The sequence below is a fragment of the Gymnoscopelus braueri genome (genome assembly GCF_963280865.1).
Source record: "Gymnoscopelus braueri genome assembly, chromosome: 8".
Lineage (NCBI taxonomy): Eukaryota > Metazoa > Chordata > Actinopteri > Myctophiformes > Myctophidae > Gymnoscopelus > Gymnoscopelus braueri.
Window position 1 is genome coordinate 27,337,173 of NC_137609.1, and position 21,116 is coordinate 27,358,288.

At 40.0% G+C, this 21,116-nt stretch overlaps 1 protein-coding gene across 1 annotated transcript; it reads right to left on the reverse strand.

Annotated features, from left to right (window-relative positions):
* Nucleotides 1-4,303: 4,303 nt before the first annotated feature.
* On the reverse strand, nt 4,304-19,898 carry LOC308090988 (vascular endothelial zinc finger 1-like). Its single transcript, XM_080436263.1, has 5 exons — nt 19,800-19,898; nt 13,155-13,912; nt 9,792-9,861; nt 9,262-9,421; nt 4,304-6,837 (listed from the first exon to the last, which is right to left on the reverse strand). The coding sequence occupies exons 1-5, from the start codon at nt 19,830-19,832 to the stop codon at nt 6,467-6,469; spliced, it is 1,392 nt and encodes a 463-aa protein (XP_080292389.1). The 5' UTR covers nt 19,833-19,898; the 3' UTR covers nt 4,304-6,466.
* Nucleotides 19,899-21,116: the final 1,218 nt, after the last annotated feature.

The following is a 21,116-nucleotide window of genomic DNA, read 5'->3' on the forward strand; positions in this document are numbered from 1 at the left end:
TTAAGACCTTTTTTAATACCTCAACAAAACTAAAAAAGAAAGAAAAGAAAAAGACCATTAATGCATCAAAAGTAATCAACAAACTATTCTATAAAAACTGATGAAACATTGGCCAAATTATCAAATAATATAGGAAAGAGGCAAGAATTGTGAAAATAGCCGATCTACAAGCTCTAGATCTGCTATTTTCACAATATTTATCTGTGGAACCGAGTCAAACAAAATGTATTGCCTCAACTCCTACAATTCCAAGTGCTTGTCAGGGTGGGGGTCCCCAGTTCAAATATGATTATTTTGGCGGGGTCGCGGCCTGAAAAGGTTGAGAACCACTGGGCTACTGTAAAGGTATAGTTTTGGACTTTTCCCATAGTGCCATTTCACCTGATGCTACCCAATAATACAAATTCAGAATCTCAGCAAAAGACATTTGGTGTCTAAAAACAGTATTGACAAGAAAGATCCAACATACATAAATTAGTTGACCGGAGCTCCCCATGGGTCTATACTAAATAATTTGTCGCAATTTTCACAGAATACAGATTACTCGGCCCAGTGGTGCCCAGTGTATACCGAGAAAAAAAGGTGCCCAGAAATTCCAGGTGCCCACTGTTCCAGTTACCGTCCTGAATGCATTCAAAATGCAGCCTAAGATGGAAGCGGAAGGTTCCTGTATCAGTATGCACTGATACAGCGGAAAATATTGAAACTAAATGGAAATACTGTATCTCAAAACCATAATGCAAGGCTTGAGAGTGCCTACTGCATAAGTGAATGGCAGTCAACCCCACACTCAACAGGACAAGAGCAGGTTGGCTACTTTACAATGCAATTTGACCATAAAAAGTACCCGCTGAGTAGGCTACAGGGTAGTTGTCACTATTCTTTCAGGGACAAAATACATTTATTCAAGCTTTATTTTTTTAACACCAGCATGTTCTGATGCCATTGCCAACTTTGATTGAACAGGTTCGCAATACCATACCTTTATTTCTCCCCTCTCTTGGTGCTGATATTCATGCCATGTTCATTATCCTGTTTAAAGGACCCACTGCTTCCTTGCATGTTATTCCATATTCAAACCTGAACAGTGTGTCAAGCAAGCATTTACAATGTTTGAAAAGTACCCTGAGCACATTTAAAGTGATGGCAGAATAGAGGCACTTGACAGCTTGTTGATGTGACTCCCTGAGCTGAGGACATGATCCTGTCCCAGCCACTTAAGCTGTTCATTCTGTCATGCTATTGGACAGTCAGTACACCACATGAACAGTAGTGAAGCTAGCAGCACCGCAAGAGATTAAATTAGATCGTGGACAATCTGATTGTGTGTGTTCTTTGGTGAAAAGAAGCTTCTGAGCTAAATCTCTATATGGTCTGCACTCTGCAATGCTGTGCATTGCCTCTGCATATCTGTGGTTCCACTAAATAATTATTATTAATTAGGCTGTGAGGGGCATTCCATTGTCATGGCCAGAACCACTTAGTTCACATTTCATAGATCTACGTGGGAATCACCACTATAGTGCCACTATACAGTGGAAGGGCAAAGCACTCAACCCCAATGCCGGAGTCAAAGTATACTCCTGGTCAAATATTACTCAACTACAAGTAAAAGTTGCTCTGTCCAATTTGTAGTACTGGAGTACTTGCTTTTAAAAATACAAGTATTCAAAAGTACAAATTACAAAGTACATTTTCTTTTTAATATCAATGCATTGCTGTATTGCAATTTAGACATATTTTCCAAAAAAAAAAAAAACTCTCCAGAAATATAGTGAAAATAGCAGATCTAAAAGCTCACAACGTGTGGCCACTGAGTTGTAATGTTATTTTTCCCTTCCTAGTAATGTACAGTAACAAAGTACATTTACTTGAGTACTGTAGCCTAAATGTTTTGAGTATCTGTACTTTATTTAGTATTTGTATTTTTCAATACTTAAGACTTTCACTGCACTACACTACATTTCAACTGCAAATATTGTATTATTGACTGTCCACCACTGCCACTATACAATCACTAATCAACATTCAGGTTACTTTGGACAAAATGGACAGAAAACCACAGAGGCCACAGATGAACCAGACTGGAACAAATACATAGACAATGCCATCTAGTGGACGATACCTAATACACAGAATCAAACTAACACATAAAGCCCAATTTATACTCAGTAGATGAGCTAGACCGTTGCTCCGTCCAATAAGAACCCTTTGCAGTCAGTCTTACACCTTCAACTCAACACTTGTGTTGCAAATTGGAGCCAGGGAACATATCGTTGCTGTCAGGCAGAAACCTCATATCTCCATATTTAAAATTCTTGTTTTTTCATAAATTGATGCCTTTCTCCTTCATACATGTGTCAAGTAGCAAAAATAGCAGATTTACAAGATGAAAACGTTTTGAGCTTGTAGATCTGCTATGTTTGACATTTTTGAATTTGAATCCTGAAAAGTACGTTTTGGACATATGAGGTCTCTACAGACAGCAACAATTAAAATTATGGGAAACACCAGTCATAAACACACCTGAAAAAGAGCTCCAGGCACACTACTTACTTCAATTTTGATCAAGTGCTAATGTCATTCTTATGTCAATGGTGACATACCAAAAGGGGCACGGTGGCACAGTCGGTAGCGCTGTCGCCTCACAGCTAGAAGGTCCTGGGTTCGATTCCCGCAGGGGACGCTGTGGGCGCTGGGGGTGTGTTCTCTCCTCCGCGTCATCAGTGCCCATACCCTAGGTGGGGTTGGCGAAAGGGCCTTTCTGTGTGGAGTTTGCATGTTCTCCCCGTGTCTCCTAGGGTAGGTACCCTCACAAAAACATGCAGTAATCCTGGTCACTATACTGCCTCCCCCTGGCCAGCCGGGGCGCCTGATGGAGGGGAAGGGAACTGGTTGGAATAACGTGTTCCTTCCACGCGCTACGTCCAACCAGGGAAACTCTCCCCTGTCAGGTGATAAGAAGGTCAGTTGGCTCTCATGCATTGAAGGAGGCATGAGCTCGGCCCTGGCCTCCCTAGGTTGGCAGAGGGAAGGTAGTGCCCAGGATTACATAGACAATTGGCACTGGGTGTAAAAAATAGGGTTACAAAATCGTGGGATAAAAATTTTAATAAAACAAATGGTGACATACCAATTGTTAAATTGTGGCATTCTCAGCACAATATAGTGCCGACATAAGGACTGGATGCCCCCCATATGGTCTACAAGACAAGACATTTTGTCATTGGCTTATGGGTGCTCTTGCATACAAAAATAGAACCTACAGCAAAAGGAAATAAGACTAGAGTGGACATACTTTGGATTATAAATAAAACTGTGCGTTAATGAATGGATCTTCTCATATCAGTGTGTCACCAACAACCTGGAGCGTAAGACATTCCTACTGTGGAGGCTTGTCTATGGCCCAAACTTATCCATGTATCCATTAATGTACAAATGCTATGCTATGCAAGAAATTAAGACAATACGTTTTTCAACAGGTTGTCAATTGCAGAAATATGAATCCTGCAAATATAAGGCTTTGTTCAGACTGCAGGGGGAAAATAATTCTCAAATGCGATCTTTAGAGCTGACTGTCCACACTGTTATTTGCAAGTGATCAGGTTGGATTTGTGTATTCAGACATTGTCGACCTTAGTATCTGCATAGGTTGCTTGGTAAAGACGTAGGCGGGAGTAACACTTAAATGATACGCTGTTGTATGTTGTTGAAGATGGTTATGGATAAAGAAATGGAATGTTTTCAGCACTTTAGGACAGTGACCATTGTCATCCCTAATTGGTGGGATTGAGCCCATCTGTACTTGTTACGCAGACAAGACACCTGCATGCAGATTTTGATTTGAATTCACCTTGACTTGCCAACATATTGTTCCACCTCCCTTTTCCCCTAATTTTAGTATTGTCAAACGAATAGGCAATAAATGAATTTTAAGTGCAAAGTAAAGAAGTTGTCTGAGTCTATGGTAATCGCACCACAACATAATGTTGCTTGCAGAAAATAGCAGCGCAACAAGCTCAAAACACATCACCACCATGCAATGCGTTAGATCTGCTATTTTCAGCACGCGACACCATCGCACAATGAAGTAAACATCAGCCTTCAGTGTCAGACTGAGATAGCTTTTTTTTTGCTGTTCAGACTCGATGAAACCCATCTAATTCCAATCTGATCACATTTTGGACCAGGTCTCAATGTCCCAATAGTACGGTTTCTGCCCCAGGACCTTGAATCCACAATAGTAGTAACCAGGTGCAAAACATTGTTTTCATGGCTCCAAGTACAAAGAAACACATTTGATAGTTTTCCTTTATTTAGACAACCCAAATAAAAGGCACATAAAACATTGCGCATGTTTATGTAATAATTTGACAAACGTACATTTAAAAAAATGTAGGAATGTTTGACCTTTCTGCTAATCAGAAAGCCTAGCTTCTCATATATACAAAATTACCATTCTTAATGTTCTAATACAAAAGTTTTATAAAAGGTTATTTAATTTTTTACGTCTATTCTAACTACCATATCCTTGGAACTAAAATAGTTTTGTACAAAGATATACATTCAACTGCCTTCACAAGGGTCCTAGAATTTCCAATTTGTCTTTTCCTTAAAAATAAAGAAATGTTCAATTCCACAAGAAATGTTCAATTAATCACATTGTTTCAAATTTGGCAAACAGGTTATCATAGTGTATCTACGTAAATGCATAAAAACAAAAAGTTACACTAATATTTTCTTTGAAACAAAACTCGGAAACGACAAAAACATGCATATTGCATTTTTTCAGTACACAATGAATCAACTCAAAGAGCTGCAACACTGTCAGGATTAAAATGGCATTCAGACAGCTTATGTTTTCACAGTTACAATGTTTGTGGGGGGGCATGCAACTCGAGCCTTGGAGGTGATGATGGGCAAAGTCTTGCATTTCAATTCATTACACTGCTGTGAGGTGCCTGACTGAATAAGGAACATACCTCCTAAAAGAACTAGGCCTATGCCATGTAGTTTGTCAATCACTTTCCATAATTCATTAGTGTTTCCTTAATACATGAGCCAACTCATCAAGATCTCACCCATATCCAGATTTATCTGGACACTTAATCTAATGCAAGTTAAGGGTATGAGAACTATTATAAACAATATTTAAATGGACGGCTTTACTGTATGTGAAATCTACCCGATTCTTTTGGCAAGAATGCCAAATGTTTTATGGTAATCAGGAGTTTCTTTAACAAAAGTCACATGAAAAAGGCCAGAATAAAGATAATGTAAAATATGAAAGAAAGATAATTTCAAATTGTGTTGGGACATAGTTAGCAGTCTGGCAAAGTCTGCCGCACCAACACTGCACATACGTACATGTATGAGCATGTGACAAAATCTCTTGTATCTTGTGTTTCCTGAGTGGAAGGTTCCTAATGTTATGTTGGGGTATTCACTGATAAAACAATAAAAAAAATACTTGGGTATAAAATGTGTGACCAAAGAAAAAAAAAACTTGAGCTAGAAGGGCCAGATCGTTCTGTGAGTTGCAGTGCTTTGCCAGTAGATTGCCCTCAAGTTTACAGGCTGGTAAAGTAACAAGGCTTACATTTGATCTTTGATAATACTGCTGTTCAGCTATATGCAGGATATGCTTTCAGTGCAAGACATTCCATTCTCACTTCATGTAAAATTGACCACAGCTGATGGACAAATTAAAAGAAGAAATTTGCCATTCCATACAAAAAAAAAAATAGTAAAAGACAACAGTGTCGAGAAGATATCCATTTAAACAACAAAAGCACAATGTGTTGTGAAAATACACTAATATAACAACTGTACAAGTTAGTCACTGTACCTCAAGAGCATACCGGTCATCTGACAAATACAAAATGACAGGTGCTGTCCCTTTTACTAGACTTGTAATTCCAATAACATTAAATCATGAGTAGCAGGCTAGAGTAAATAAAAAGGGGGATAAAAAAAAACATACAAAAAACACCTTGCAAGAGAACTTGTGGAACATCAACAGTAGCAAGTTATTGCTTAAGTCCATTTTTGAATACTCCCATTTTCAAAACAAAGTACGGTTCATTATTTTCTTTTCCTATGAAGCTTCCTAGGAGTTATCCGTTTTCAATCAAATCGCAACTGGCATGATGACATCACAGTTTTAACACTCGTTAACTTACTACAGTACGTCTAGCTTTCACAGTCCTTCAGATTAAAACAAGATAAATCCTACCTGATTTCTAGCCAACTGCTCTGCTTCGCAGTGATCTAACAACAGCCGAGGTGCAGCTATGCGCCAGGGAGTTCCTCTCCCTAGTTGTACAGCCTTCACTTCCAAGGTGTGATGAAGTAAGGAGGGTCTAACAGGGTTGGGGGCTCCAGGTACAAATGATCAGTAATTCACCAGAGTTTCTCATTTTACTTCATTTTCCCTTAAAAGACCTCCCCGTTGTGTTTTGCTCTTTTACCAGGGTTGGCCAGAGGGTAAGACCTGGGACAGAAAAGACATGCTCTCCATGGGTCTCATAAGATTGAGACCCCCTAAATTCATAGCCATGGGGGAGGTTATTGCAACCGGATGGGCAATATTCATACTCATAGACGCTGAGACAGGGATGTTGACAGAAGCAATGTTGATGGGCCCGTTGATGGTGACTGGGTGCTGAAGGCTGAGCGGTGATGTGATGTTCACTGTGTTGGTGGCAATGCTCATCTGTGCCGCTATGGTGACGGCATGGTTAATAGAGTTGCCCCGGTTCATCGACATCGTAGTGGTGATGGGGGTGGAAACAGTGACAGGGGTGGCTGAAGCAGAATTGCAGACTTCGTTGCTGCCTAGAAATCCAAAAGTGTGTTTTAAAGCAGTGGTCTGTAGCTCTCAATACAATTAAAACCAAGGAACACTGGATAGCTACCTAGAGATTACCATCAATGTTGTCTTGGCAAGACACATTACTTACTGAATTATTAACGTGGTTAAATAGGCTTTTAAGGCAATCAATATCCCTCTGTTAATATTGCTACTACACTGGAACACAGCGTAAGATTTCAAAACACTTTGGAAGATACTACTGATGCAACAATTGGAAACAAAATATACAGATGCAGTCTTACCAGACATTCATCTTTTTTTAAGCATACAATATGTAACATTTCTACTGCATGCTAGCATGAAAATACCTGAAGTAAATCTGTAAATGCAATTAACATATATATGTATTAAATGCAAGTGTACCATATGCCTGGGGTAGCCTGTTTGAAATGTAAATATTGTAAAAAAATATGAAATTATTCAGTACATAACAAACTCCCTGTTTGTGCTTTGATACAACCGCCTATCAATAAGGCAAGAGACACTCACCAAGGCCCTCCCACTCCACCCCAAAATCTCAACACTCAAAGACATCTATCATGGCGAAATCCTGTGGTAAGCGACCAGCGCCACAGTTTCTTCTCCTTTGAAAAACAGAAATATTTTGTACCGCCTTAGGAAGTGTCTCTAGCATGACCCCCTGGAGGTTGCATGTAAGCACAATTGAGAAGGTCTTCCCAGAATGAAATTTTCAGTGCAAGCTATCTCAGGCATATGGTACTGTTCCATTGAGGAAATCATGTCAAATATATTTTCAACATTTCCAGGTTACTTTATGCTAACGACACAGTAGGAATATTACATATTGTAATTGTACCTAGAGGTAGACAGTATGCTAGATCACAGGTGTTAAATTAGTAAACTATGTTAGGAAGAAACCAGGGAGGTTTCATACTTGGATTCTTTTCATAGGTTATCCCACAGATCAAGTTTATCATCATTGTTTTTAACCATTATGATTGCTTTTTAAAATGTATTGTAGGATCACAACAACTTGCCTAAACAGACACAATTTCAGGCAAAGGGTTCTTTGATAGAGGGCGCAACATACTGTATGATTCCAGGGGAGAAACGCTTCAAAATCTATCCTGGCACAAAACGTTATGCTTTAAGGGGTATTTCACTTTAAAACACTTCTGTTGTCTACTCTGGCCCAGACAGTTTTTACATTACTTGATGTACTAGTAACTAACTATTTTAGCCACACATTGAAAACACACACCCCTGGTTCTGGTGACTGATATTGTCTTTCCAATGCGTGAGGGGTGGAAAAATAATAATGGAAAAATAATAGTTGAAGAATCACGGCCCCTCACACATTAGAAGGACAATATCAGTCACCAGAACCACAGACATGTGTTTTAAATTAGTCTAACGTGATTAAAATGGAGATAGAAGTTGAATGGGCTTATGTAGGAGGTAGACAGTAGATCAGTCTGATCTATTGAATATCTATTGAATCAAGCAACTTAAAAAATACCCACAAAAGCATGAGTAGGCGTTAAAATTACCCTAGAAGTGTTTATAAGAGATTAAATATATACTTTATTGTTGTCGTCTCACATTGAAAGTAGCCGAATATAAAAGCTATACTGTTTTCGGCACACTCATCATTGTTAAGGTGAGTGAAATAAAGCTCCAAAAATTATTTAAGATGATATTGCATCATTGGAAACAACACATTATTCAGCCATTTGTAGTCTTTGACTCTTTTAATGTTGCTGTAGTTGATTCTGAAATCATGTTTTATTTGTTCCACTTTTCTTCTCCTTTGTGTACAAACACAAGCCAATGCCTTCAAGCAATACAAATGTAGACCATGAAACCAGATTTCTGCCACAAGCTAGCCACTTCTTTCAAGCTGAATTAATCCTTAGTATGCCAATTGAACTAGTTATGCTCTATAAAAAATGGTCTTGAACGGTCAGATGTGGTGTACAATACAAAACAATGTATCGTTTACAGAACAATTTACATACAACACTCTTGTCCAACCACGTTGAATGTAACAGCTACACTGTTGAAAAACAGTGTAGCTGTTCAACTACAATGATTTATAACTGAGCAGAAAAAACATATTTTCATGCGCCTTTCATGTGTTTTTTTGACGTGACTAAGAGCTCAGAATGGAAATGTCATTGAATAAATTGTATTGGAGCATATTATGAGTGTGCCGATTCTATTCTTTTTCTCTATGATCTTTTCTTAACCCAGCACCCCAAAGAATGTCCGTATGCCATTAGCTTTTTACATGAAAAACAACTACCGTAAATGGAAGCAGCACAAATTGGAATGCAATGTTAAAATTCTGAACTTCAAACATACACTGTAGTATTACATACAATTTTGTAAGGAGTGTGAAAGTGTGAAATGTGTGTCTTACATACCTTTATTACAGTTGAAGTTGGTCTGTCCATGAGTCTTTAGATGGCTGGTGATATATGCTGCACTGAGCATCTTTCCACAGATGCTACAAGTGACTTTCCCTTCATGTCTGATCATGTGGGAACGGAGTCTGTCTTTGGTGGCGAAAGCGGAGGTACAGGCCTGCAAGCACACAGACACGATCAAACATTCATGGTACCAACATTCGTTAGTAAAATTATTTGTATAGAAAATACTTTTTTGGAGCAGGTGTGACGGAAAGAAACTATGAGAAAAAAATGAAATGGATCCTGCACAGACCTGGCTTGAAACTAGAACATTTTATCATAATAAGTCAGCATCCACACATCAATCACTACGCTGGTGTGGAAAATGGGCTGAAAAGGCCAAGAATCTTGTCCATCTAAGCTAAACATCAAACCCTGATCATTTTCATGACCAAAAGACGAACGTGTTTGTAGCTAATCCGAATCATTGAAACTTATATGAAAATGTCCTAGATTATAGCTGAAATGTTTAATTAATGACTTACCGTTACTTGACATTTGAATGGTCTCTCTGAGGAATGGACATGCTTCACATGGCAACTCAGATGGTCTGGTCTAGATGGGCAAAAGAGAAGAAAAGAAACAGGTCATTATTATTCTAGCAGATCGGGTAGGGCTGTTAACACTACTTTTTTACTAATAATTTAAAATAAAATGAGGCAATCAACCTTTTACTTGCAGACAGTGTGTCTCTTCTTCACATTCATATTACTAAGAGTAAAGAGAAGAAACTCAATTTCACTACTGAAACACTACTTATGGAGCTCGCTGTATAAAATAGTTTTAAGGCAACACGCATTAAGTTTTAAGGCAACACGCATTAAGAAAACACAATCACTTATAATTAGCTCTAGTGTAAACCTATATAAGCATGACAGTGAGGCCTAAAGCTGCATTATATTATAACTACTATAATGGAGTTAATTTAATAAGGTCAAAAGCACTGGCAGCTGATCCTTCAACAGGAAAGCTTCACACTGCTGGGAAGTTTTTATTCCAAATGGGAGCCATCAAGTGGAATCATCTCAGTGATGCCATGGACCGGAATCGTGTTTTTTTGTGTGTGTCTGTGTCCCACTGAGGAGGACAGTTGTCTCACAGACAGTGAATGTCTGACCAGAAGAATGGTTGAATGGCAGTGAGTCAGTGTTGTGTTATCCAGTCCCCAACTCTCACAATCCAGTATGCAGCAGACAAGTCTCTACTTTACGTCACTATGGAGGAAGCAAGCTTAAAGCTGCTCCAACATCACAGTCTGGACAGAGGGCACACTGTTTACTTCAGTATGAGCAACAGAAAGAAAGACAAACGGTAGCCCTGTTCTATGAGCTACAAATACAATTTTCATTTCACAGAATCAGATTCATATCACTCAATACATAGATTAATAGTGATTCATAGGTATGAGTGGCTAAATGCTGAAAGAGGCTCCGACTCTGGCACGGTATAGCTTTATGGCACTACTATTCTTTCTGGGCTACTATTCTTTAACCTTTTCTGGGCAAAGCATTGTTTGGTTGATTAATAAAGCATGGGACATTGCATTGTACGATTAATTGTACTGATTACACTGGTTATATCAATAAATGTGGGGATGTACATATCACTGCCTCCTTTCAACTACCACCAACTCTTCCAGGATTATGAGCTTTAATTCCGACTGGGGCCACACATGTATGCGCTCATTTAAAGGTCCTTGAATACATTTTCCACCAAACAGTATAGTGGGCCATCAATCCTGTGTCTATGGGGGACTCATGTCTATAACTGGTGGCCACTGGCCAGGTTTCTGTTTTACACACGTTTAGAGCATATCTGTGGTCATAATTCAAATAGAACATTAGAAGCAAATTCTTTTTTTTGTATGTCAAAAGTCCAATCTAAATTACTTACTTCAAACAAAAACATAATGCGCAATTACATCAGCAAGCCCCTATGAATGAATCAAGAATCATGGTCATAGTGCAATGTTCCCCCCCTCCCATGCAATATGGAGACACTGTTGGCCTGCTACTCGGTTCTGAAACTAATTGACGGCCGGACGGTGCATTACAAACGTTGCCGTTTTAAACTTGAAGAGCACACTAAAATATATGAGGTGAGAAATAGGTAATGCAATCACATAAACATGCTTCAGCACTGCCTCTGCCCGAGTGCCGACAGCAGAACGGTTCCCATAGCCCGAGGGGACGGGAATGTCGTCTGAGACACAACCAGCCTCTGTTTTACCAGGAATCTTCAACATTAAGGTAGCTAAACAGCCATTGGAGCTGAACTTTAAAACCATATTATCATCTGCCACCAACATTCTCTCTTAGGTCAAATTTGGCCCACTACTGCGAACATAAAGTAACACTGTAGAGTGTAGATAAATAATAGCATGAATGTTTAATAGCAGTGAGAGACAAAAAAAAGTGAGGGATATTGCAAGACTTGATTCAAAAAAAGGGAAGAGTTATTGTAAACGCCATAATGGAGTCCCATATAACTTGGTTAAAACAGCAATCCCACTAATGGAAGTTAAGAGTTAGGCCTAAAATGGTCAACTGAAATACCTCAAAGTGGTCTTGCCACTTCTATTCTGGCACTGTGACTGTACACTAGGATTGGTCCCCCACAGCTATTTGACACAGCTGTGTGCACAAAGTGTTTACCCCAAGAACCGCAATATAATGGTGAAATGAAAAGTACAAATGCGGTTTTGTTCTTACACTGCTAAAGAGCCACCAGCATAGGTGTCCAATCCAGCCCATGGGATGAGTTTGAGAAGAAAATCCACAACCATTCTGTATCTGTACGACATCCTCATGCCACGTTCTCCCTACAACTGTCACGGTCCACTCCACACCCAGTCTGTCCAACTATCCAAGAGAGCCCTCCCCCCTAAATGCAGTGAGTGAGTGTCGCTCAGGCGAATAATTACAACATGGACAGGTACAGGACACAATATTATGGCTGAAAAATAAGTTTCAGCATTGTTTAATTTTCCTTCACCAAGCGAGTGATATGAGGGATGTTTTTCCAAATAAGAGCATGGTAAAGTTGTGTAATCCACTCAGTTGTCCAAAAGATCATTTCTAGTTACAAAACTCACCTCACGACGTAATTGTCTTTCTCTTGTTTGCTCGAGCAATTTTTCCTCTCTGTCGCTGCAACACATGCACACAAATGCCAGCGTTGCTAGACTATATATTTGTGATGATAGCCTACGCACACTGTTGTCTCCGCCAGGCCGGACGGCCGAGGTCAGAGACTATGTTTTCACTTCTGTCCAAGTGTCCATCCATGTGTTCGTTTTTCTGCCTGTGAACAGTTAACTCTGGCATGAAACTTTGCACGCACACCCAGTGGGCCGAAGAAGAACCTTTGCTCCTTTTCAAATCGGCTTCGTGGTGGCGCTTTACCAGCTCGCTTCACGTTTTGGAATATAACTCTTGAACCGTAGGTCATACAATCAAAGTTTTTTCCCCTGGATTCGTTGGATCATGACATCTAGGCCAACGCCATTTGTGTGAGATTTTGCTACTACTCCATGACATGACAGACACGTACGTGTGTGGTGTGAAAGAGAGCAAAAGGGGGGAGAGAGAGAGTAATGATTGCGGTTTAATCATCAAACAAAATTCGTAAAGTGAAATATTTTATAGTTATAGCAGAGACTGAGACACTTGAGAGCAGCCTGGGAAATAAACTCACAAATACGTTTGTGCATGCAACTGGTCTGGCTCGTATTAAGTTGCATTTTACCTATTCCGTGGCCATGACCAACAATGAGTTTGACACCCCCTGCACTAGTGCCATTCACTAGAATAACTAGTATTTTCAGTAAAAGGTTACTTTGAGCCTACCTGGAAAAACCTTTCCCACATACAGGACATACGTAGGGCTTGTGCACTCCCCCATCATGAGAGCGAGCGTGGTAGGTCATACGGTCCTTCCTCTTAAAGCGCTGGTGGCAGATGGGGCACTCGAAGGGCTTCTCGTCTGAATGGGACAGCTTGTGGCGGTTCAGATGGTAGACATCGCGGAAGGCTTTGCCGCACATCTCACATCCATGGTTTTTCTTAACCAGCTTAGCAGGCTTCTTGACGGCGGTCTGCTGGGGCATGTTGCCCATTGCGGACGGGGTCATGATACTCGAGCCCGAGGACACAGAGGTGGTGGCTGTGGTGAGGATACCTGCAATGGTGGAGATGTACGAGGGGTGGCCGCTGTTCTCTCGTGGCATGGTGGAGATCATGGGCACCATGGTGGGTGACGTTTCGGCGGTCTTCTTGGGCCGCGACACCATCTTGATGCCCGTGTGGCAGGACTCATGGCGCCGCAGATGGTAGCTATCGCGGAAGGCCTTGTTGCAGTAGCCGCAGATGAATGGCGTTTTGCTCTTGTGCTCTTTCTTTACCACGGGCAACAGGGGCCGTCCTCCTCCACCACCACCGTTGGCCCCATGGTGGTCTTTGAGGAGCTCGGCCGCGCTGACAGGGGGCTTCTGGTCCAGCAAGATGGGAAGAATGGGCTTCTGGTCAATTGGCTCAGCTCCAGAATTGAGAAGAGGCAGCAGATTCTGGGCCATGTGGTGCTGGTGGTGAAGGGCTTCATTGGCCTGCTGTTGAAAGTGAAACACAACAAACAAAACATGGTTATAAAAACATTCATAAGTAAAATGTTTACGTATGGACTATGGACTAAACAAGTGATCGGAGGATCGACCTTTAAATGGTCAGTCATTAAGGGTCACTGTAAATTGGCTTGTTATCTTCATTTACAGGTGCATAGAGCAAAATGCAAATACACATTTGACTATTTCCCCATTTAACATTGTTAGTGGCAACCGCATGGGTAGCTTGGTGTTATACTGCCTCATTCAAAATTACTTTCTTGGAGATTGTCATGTGTACATGAACTTTTGTTGTGGTAAATAAAAGTTGAATGTACCGGTAAATAAAAATTCACCCTTTTGATGGTTGGCCAAGCATACCGTAAAAAAAAGAACATTTTCCATAATATGAACAAACAGAACTTAGTCAAATGCTATAAAATGCCATTTCTAAACATTTCAGTGCATATTATCAAGTGACACTTGAACAAGCACTCATGTGACTTAAAATAAGCGACGCCTAAATCTAAAAACTGGTTAGGTTGAGGTAAACACACCTGCCACAGAATGTCAGTCAGCAATGCAGAGGCTGCAGTGACCATCAGTCACTTGACTATTTAAAGTCTGTCAGTGTCAACAGACAGAGAAATGCTCACTTAAATGAAACTAGAGGTAAAAGCCTGGCAGTATCACGATTTAGTAAACTTATCTCGCTAATGAAATCTCAATGGGCTCAATAAGCTGCTCAATACTGGGGTTAAAAGTGTCTCACTTTAAAACTGTGAATCCTCCTCTTTGCCATCAGTCAAATCCAATATGCCACTAAACTGAACGTTTTTTTTGTGACATCAGGACAATGCCAATCTGGATCCCATTTGTGATTGCGCCAAAATATTTTATGGGGCCAAAGGCCCTCTCGACAAATCACCTAAAAACAAGGGTATGTTGTGATGTGATGTGATTACGGTAGTTATACTTATACTAGCAAAAGTAGGCTGTGGTTGCTTTTATCATTAATGAGGCACACAAGCATGCCACAGAGGCAGAAGATTTCAATTCTGCTGAATGAAAAATTATCCCATCATGATGCCGATTCATCATGTGACTGCAAAACAGGCCTTCCAAATTAGGGGGCGGGTATGGTCCAGCTTAGTGCCACTAAGGGTTTTAACAGCTGGCCATCGACTCAGCTAAACTGGAGAAGACATGGTGTTTTCCCACTGCAGCTCACTAAACTCACATCATCCCACATTTAAAAAATGTAAATAGAAAATAAACATGACAGACACACACCTATTTCTTGATTAAGTGGCCTACCACATGCACAGTAGGCTTCAGGGGGTTGTGAGGGGTAGCAGCAACATCCAAAAGGAATTTAACTGACTTAAAATCAGACTTGTATAATACAATAGCCTCCTGACAGAAGAGACTACAGATTCTTGCATCTGTTAGCGCAGCCATGCTTCAAAGCCAAATTAGAAAGCATTTCCAGGAGAGACTTCTGAAATAATCTGGCAATTAAGAGAGAAAAATTGCGGCTGTACCGTACAAACAGACCAGAGGTCCCCCAGCGAGAGAGAAGATTACTGACGTCAAACAGCTGACGTCTCACATCCACTGAGTATATTACACACTTAATCTCACGCAGTGCTACAGAGCCTGCCTCTGTAGGGAGTTATATGAATTAAATGTGAACTGATCAACTCAGAATAGAATTTTTGTATTTTATGAGTCCTACATACTAAAGGTGTGAGAAAAGCTGTCTTTTAAAAGTGCACCTAAACATATTATATGGAATCCTTTCAGAGATAAAAATTGACATAACTTTTATCTCTTCCAAAAGCATTGAGGGCAAGGTGAGATACCTGACCTTTCCCTTTTGAGGTTCATTCATCCATGAGAGGCAGCCAGGAAGACAGTTGAACAGTAGACAGGGTGAAGAGAGAAAAGAAAAATGAATCCTGCTAGTTTCTCCTTTCATCTACTCTATTGTGAAAGACACAAATACGGCCCGTGATGCACTCTGTGCTCAGCAGGAGATCCTCCTGTGCGTCTTCACTGATTTGGTTCCTCTATTCATATGGCAGATAGCCTACATTGTTTATCCACACACCACCCGGCTAAACAAGCTCACAGACCCAGGGGAACCGAGGGACTCGCTGAGAATGCCACCAAAGCGCCGCAGCTAATTGTCTGAACACCTGCTCAGTGTGCACACACATGCTACCTTCCAGGATTAGTCATTTTTGACTAATGTTTTGAGGGGTTCTGGGATAAGGGATTTCCAGCCAAGACCCCTTTTGTGAAAGCTATGAACAGCAGTCACAGTTGTACGGCATGCAGCCCTGGCCCCACAGAGGTGGACAGCCTAAAAGGCTGTTGTGCCTTCGCGCAGCGCTGAGCACTTGGACACAAATGTGATGGGACAACTTTGGGTCACTCCATCATAAACAACATCAAAATGGGGGAGCGTCCCGATGACGTGAGAGGCCATGTTGTGAGTTCAATTCCAGCACGCTATGCTTTTCTCCTGCTTAATATCACTGTCTAGTGAAGCATACAACCCAAATTTGGAGAAAAAATCCCAAAACAAGATTAAAATAAAAGGAGAATGGTGAAGAAAACAAATGACCAGTCAGAACTGGTGAAACTGGTTCATCTAAACCACCGTTTGCTTGCTTTGAAAACTTCAGGCTCCTTCAGTGTTTCTCAAGTCTGTTTAGTTGCTCTGCTCAAGTCAAACTAACCATCATTACTTTTGAAATCATAAAGTCTGGCTATTACAGGGACTCAACTCACTTTAAGTCATAAGTAGAGGTAAAGTTTTGAGGTGGGAATACTCAACTATAATCTTTCTTTTACCTGGGAATGGAGAGCGTCATGTAGAAAAAGATTACGTTGTCCATTCCTTAGTTAATTACCATGCCACCCTGTCGCCAGCGACATTGAAATCAATGAGTTAAGCCTCCAGATGGGAGAGGTGTTTAGCGTGACTCACACAACTGCAGAGGCCAACAATCCACTGCAAGTATTCCTGTGAGGAACAGGGCACCAACATTTAGAGATAGTATTATATTACTTTAAATAAAAATTAAGAAAGAAAAAGTTTTCCTATTGTTAGACAGTTTGTTACAACTCATCTCTGAACTTAAGGTTGCAAACAGACATTTGATTTGTTGTTTGTCTGGATATAATGAGCCATGAATCAGACCCCAAACATTCCACTGGATTTCAAACTCTTGACTGTCTTGGTTACAGAGACTTATGCCAAAGACACAATGCCCTCCACAATGTAGTGTTAAGTAGGTATGCAACTGATCAGGAGTGTACATACAGTCCTTTAGGCCCCATAATTCAAGGCCTTCCTAATGTCACTACTACTATCCCCACACAAACTACTGAGGAATTCAAATGTGAATACTTCATTTCTTTCATAACTAACTGGATCTAATGTTTTGATATATGTTAAATGTATTTATCCCATTGTTATATATATATATATATATATATATATGTTATAACACAATGTATTCAGTACATCATATTATCACAATATAAGATATATTCAGTATAGTTAATCCCTACATAAAAAACAAAAAGTATTGCCTATTGTTGCTTTAATTTAAATAATTCATACTATTGGGATGCATACATCCTTTAAATTGGAAATTATATAACCGCCAATCTCTAGGGACAGGGGTAAATGTTGTAGTTTGTACTTCTAAACCAAGCAATAGAAAGCTCACTTTCACTTCGAGTTAGACATTCAATGAATATCCCTAATCAGCGCTCATCCCAAGGGAACAGTTCCTCAATGACGACAACATCAAAGATGATGGTTCTGTTATCTGTCGTTTTGTTCACTACCAATACTACTACTACCGACGACCATGGGAACAAATGTCACTCTTTCATTTTAAATCGTGATAGAACAAGCATTTCATCATAACGTTCATGTTGCCAACAAAGCAAACGTTTTTAAGCCATTAATATATGCATATAGCAAAGTACTTAAATTGGTATTCTGGTCAAATCTGCAAACATTATGTGCATAGTTTGAATTCCTTTCCGCCATGGTCACCACCAACAGAACAAAGTTGAAAGCAATCAGCTAGCATGCACACAGCCATTCACTGAGGCTAGTAGCTTGTAGCGAAAATAGCAGATCTACAAGCTCACAACGCGTCGCATGATCGACGAGCCGTGAGCTTGTAGATGTGCCATTTTTGGCGCGCGACACAGTCGTACGACGAAGTATGTAGGCTTTAGCCCAGTGTTGCCATGTCGGCTATTATAAGCTACTTTTGGGCTCATTTTTCTGTAAAGTTGCTTGTAAAAATTGGTAGTTATGGGTTGCGGTTTTTTGGATTTGTTTCTAAAGTGTAGTTGCTTATAAAATAGCCGATCTACAAGTTCACAACGCGTCGCGATCGGATATTTTCAAATAAGTTTAAAGTGCTCATATCTAGGCCTAGTTGCTTCTTTTGGGCTTGTTTTCTTAGACCTGGTTGCTTATTTCTCTCACACAATCTGGCAACAGTGGATTTAGCCGCTAGCTGGCTAACGGCTTCGTTAGCCTGGTCAGAGGAACAACGTAAAGTTCATTGAGGACTTTAGTGTAAAGAATGGGTTTAGTTATCAAGTATCAGAGCCGCCATACAAGAGCCACACACTGGCTCTTAAACATGTTCCAAACTAACTGTCTGCAGTCGGTGTGTGAGTGTTGCTATAGTGTTAGCTACTACGTCCATTATCACACGCAGAATGATCAAGCATTCAGTCAGTGGTGGAAAGTAACTAAGTACATTTACTCAAGTACTGTACTTCAGTACAATTGAGGTATTTTTTACTTTACTGCATTTCCAATTTCCAGTACTTTTACTTCTACTCCAGTACAGTTCTACAATTATTTGAAAACTTTAGTTACTGGTTACTTTGTAAAATGTGATTATTACAAAACAATAACATATTAACCACTTCAGCCCTATCTATCTATCTATCTATATATATATATATATATATATATATAGGCTATTTGCTCTACAAGCTTGTGAACTTGTAGATTATTTTCAAAGGATTTTGATACATTTGAAAACTTGTGAAATGGCACATTTTGCATAATGAGTACTTTCTACTTTTGGTACTTTTAAGTATATTTTGATACCAATACTCATGTACTTTTACTCAAGTAAATTTTTAATTCCGGACTTTTACTTGTAGCAGATACTTTTACTTAAGTAAAAAATTTGAGTACTTTTTCCACCATTCAGTCAAAGAGGAAAAACACACTGCTGATGATGATGGCTCGCGCTCATAACGGCTCCACTACTTTATTATACTCCAACATGATGACACGAGCGGCGCGTCGCTCGAGCGACAAAAAAACACGCTATTTTCAACCGAAAAAAGCGTCGACCTGAGTCGCGTCGTTACTTTTTCCAGTTGAAAACACGTCGTTTTTGTTGTCGAGGAGCTCGTACGACAAAGTCCCTCTAAATTAAAGCGTAACATTTAACGGTGCGGCGTCTGTTGTTCAATCGATCCCGCATATTTTTTTCCCCCAGCCTTTATGCATAGAAAAAACTTTTTTTTAAAGACACTTTATTTATATATTTATTTATATCCAATAAACCCACCTAAAAATGCCTTTATCATTCTAAAAACATGGCATGAATGTGTTTTAAGGAGAGAGAGGTGAATTGATTTTTCTAGCGTGCATGCAGCCCAAGCCTCACAGCTGGAAGCCTGGATTCATATACCATTGTTTTGCTTGGCTAGACGATCCTAACGTTACACATTAAAAGAACACAGTCTACCACCGGAATTCAGTGTGATCGTTTGCTGGGTTTGTTTTGCGAACGGTCGCACTTTGAACTGACAACAACAGGCAACTTACTTGGAACAGAAACGTACTCCAGCTCGGTTCCATGATTTCTCCCAAAAAATTCTGCAGGAAATCTCCAAGCGCCTACAACAAAGCAAGCAAACATGGCAGCCAGCGTTGCCAGGTTTTGAGAGAGAAACAAGCGACCGGGTCTATGAAAACAAGCCCAATAGGAAAAGCGAGCCATTCGCCCGTAAACATGTGCATTGGCTCTTTGAAAATAGCAAATCTACAAGCTCACAACGCGTTGACGTTTTGTGAGCTTGTAGATCTGCTATTTAAAAAAGAAAAATCTTGAAAACAATTTGACATTTCAACAACGCAAATCTTAGTATGGGGCTCCTGGCACAAAATATTTTCAGATGGGGGGTCTGCAGACAAATACATATTAATTTGGGGGTTCTTGACATGAATATATTTGAGAACCATGGTTTAAACAACATTAGGGAACAAGCCCAAATAAGCAACTACACTTTAGAAACAAGCCCAAAAAACCGCAAGCGACTTTACAGAAAAACAAACCCAAGGTCGCTTATAATAAGCGGACATGGCAACACTAATGGCAGCTACAACAACTTCCTGTCACCCTGCAGGACCGAACCATTCTCATACTACTGGGGGGCGGGTGAGACCCGCAAAAATTCTAATTCTACGGCACGGCATAATTACCTGCACGGATCAGTAAAAACTTCTGTATGTGATATTACTAATGCCAGTTGAAATACATCTTATTTGATATGGAGGACTGTGGTATTTGCTAATAATTGTGGTCCGTTTTGTTTGATAAACACCCTATAGATGGTATTTCCGTTCAGCACGGGGCATTGAGTACCGCTGATATCACGACTGTTTAATGCAAGACCGCCTCATTCATTCATTCATTCATTGAAAAAAACATCACTTCATGTAAATGTGTACAGTAGTGTACCCTATTGGAATGCTATATCATTTCACATTTATTTTTGTTTTACGTGAGATATATTGTAATTTGACATTGTTTCATCGCCTCCATGATTATGTGAAATTCAGAAATCTAATCAGAAACACCTTTATTGCCAAGATGGATATGGTGACCATGGTACGTTATGTGTACAGTGTGCACACAAGAGAAGCCGAATAGTGTAGTAGGCTTGTAAGGCTACATAAGTGGTTCTCAACCTTTTCAGACCGTGACGTGACCCCTCAAAATAATCATATTTGAACTGGGGACCCCCCACCCTAAAGCACTTGTTTGACTTGGTTCCACAGATAAATATTGTGAAAATAGCTTATAGATCTGCTATTTTCACAATTTCTGCCTCTTTCTTAAAGTATTTGACAATTTGGCCA

Excerpts from the sequence above, each read along its gene's own strand:
- LOC308090988 (XM_080436263.1), bottom strand. The coding sequence starts at position 19,832 with ATGGAACCGAGCTGGAGTACGTTTCTGTTCCAA. Across the intron at positions 13,913-19,799 it reads GGAGTACGTTTCTGTTCCAA|CAGGCCAATGAAGCCCTTCA; the intron begins GTAAGTTGCCTG and ends CACTTTCAACAG. Across the intron at positions 9,422-9,791 it reads CATTCAAATGTCAAGTAACG|GCCTGTACCTCCGCTTTCGC; the intron begins GTAAGTCATTAA and ends GTGTGCTTGCAG.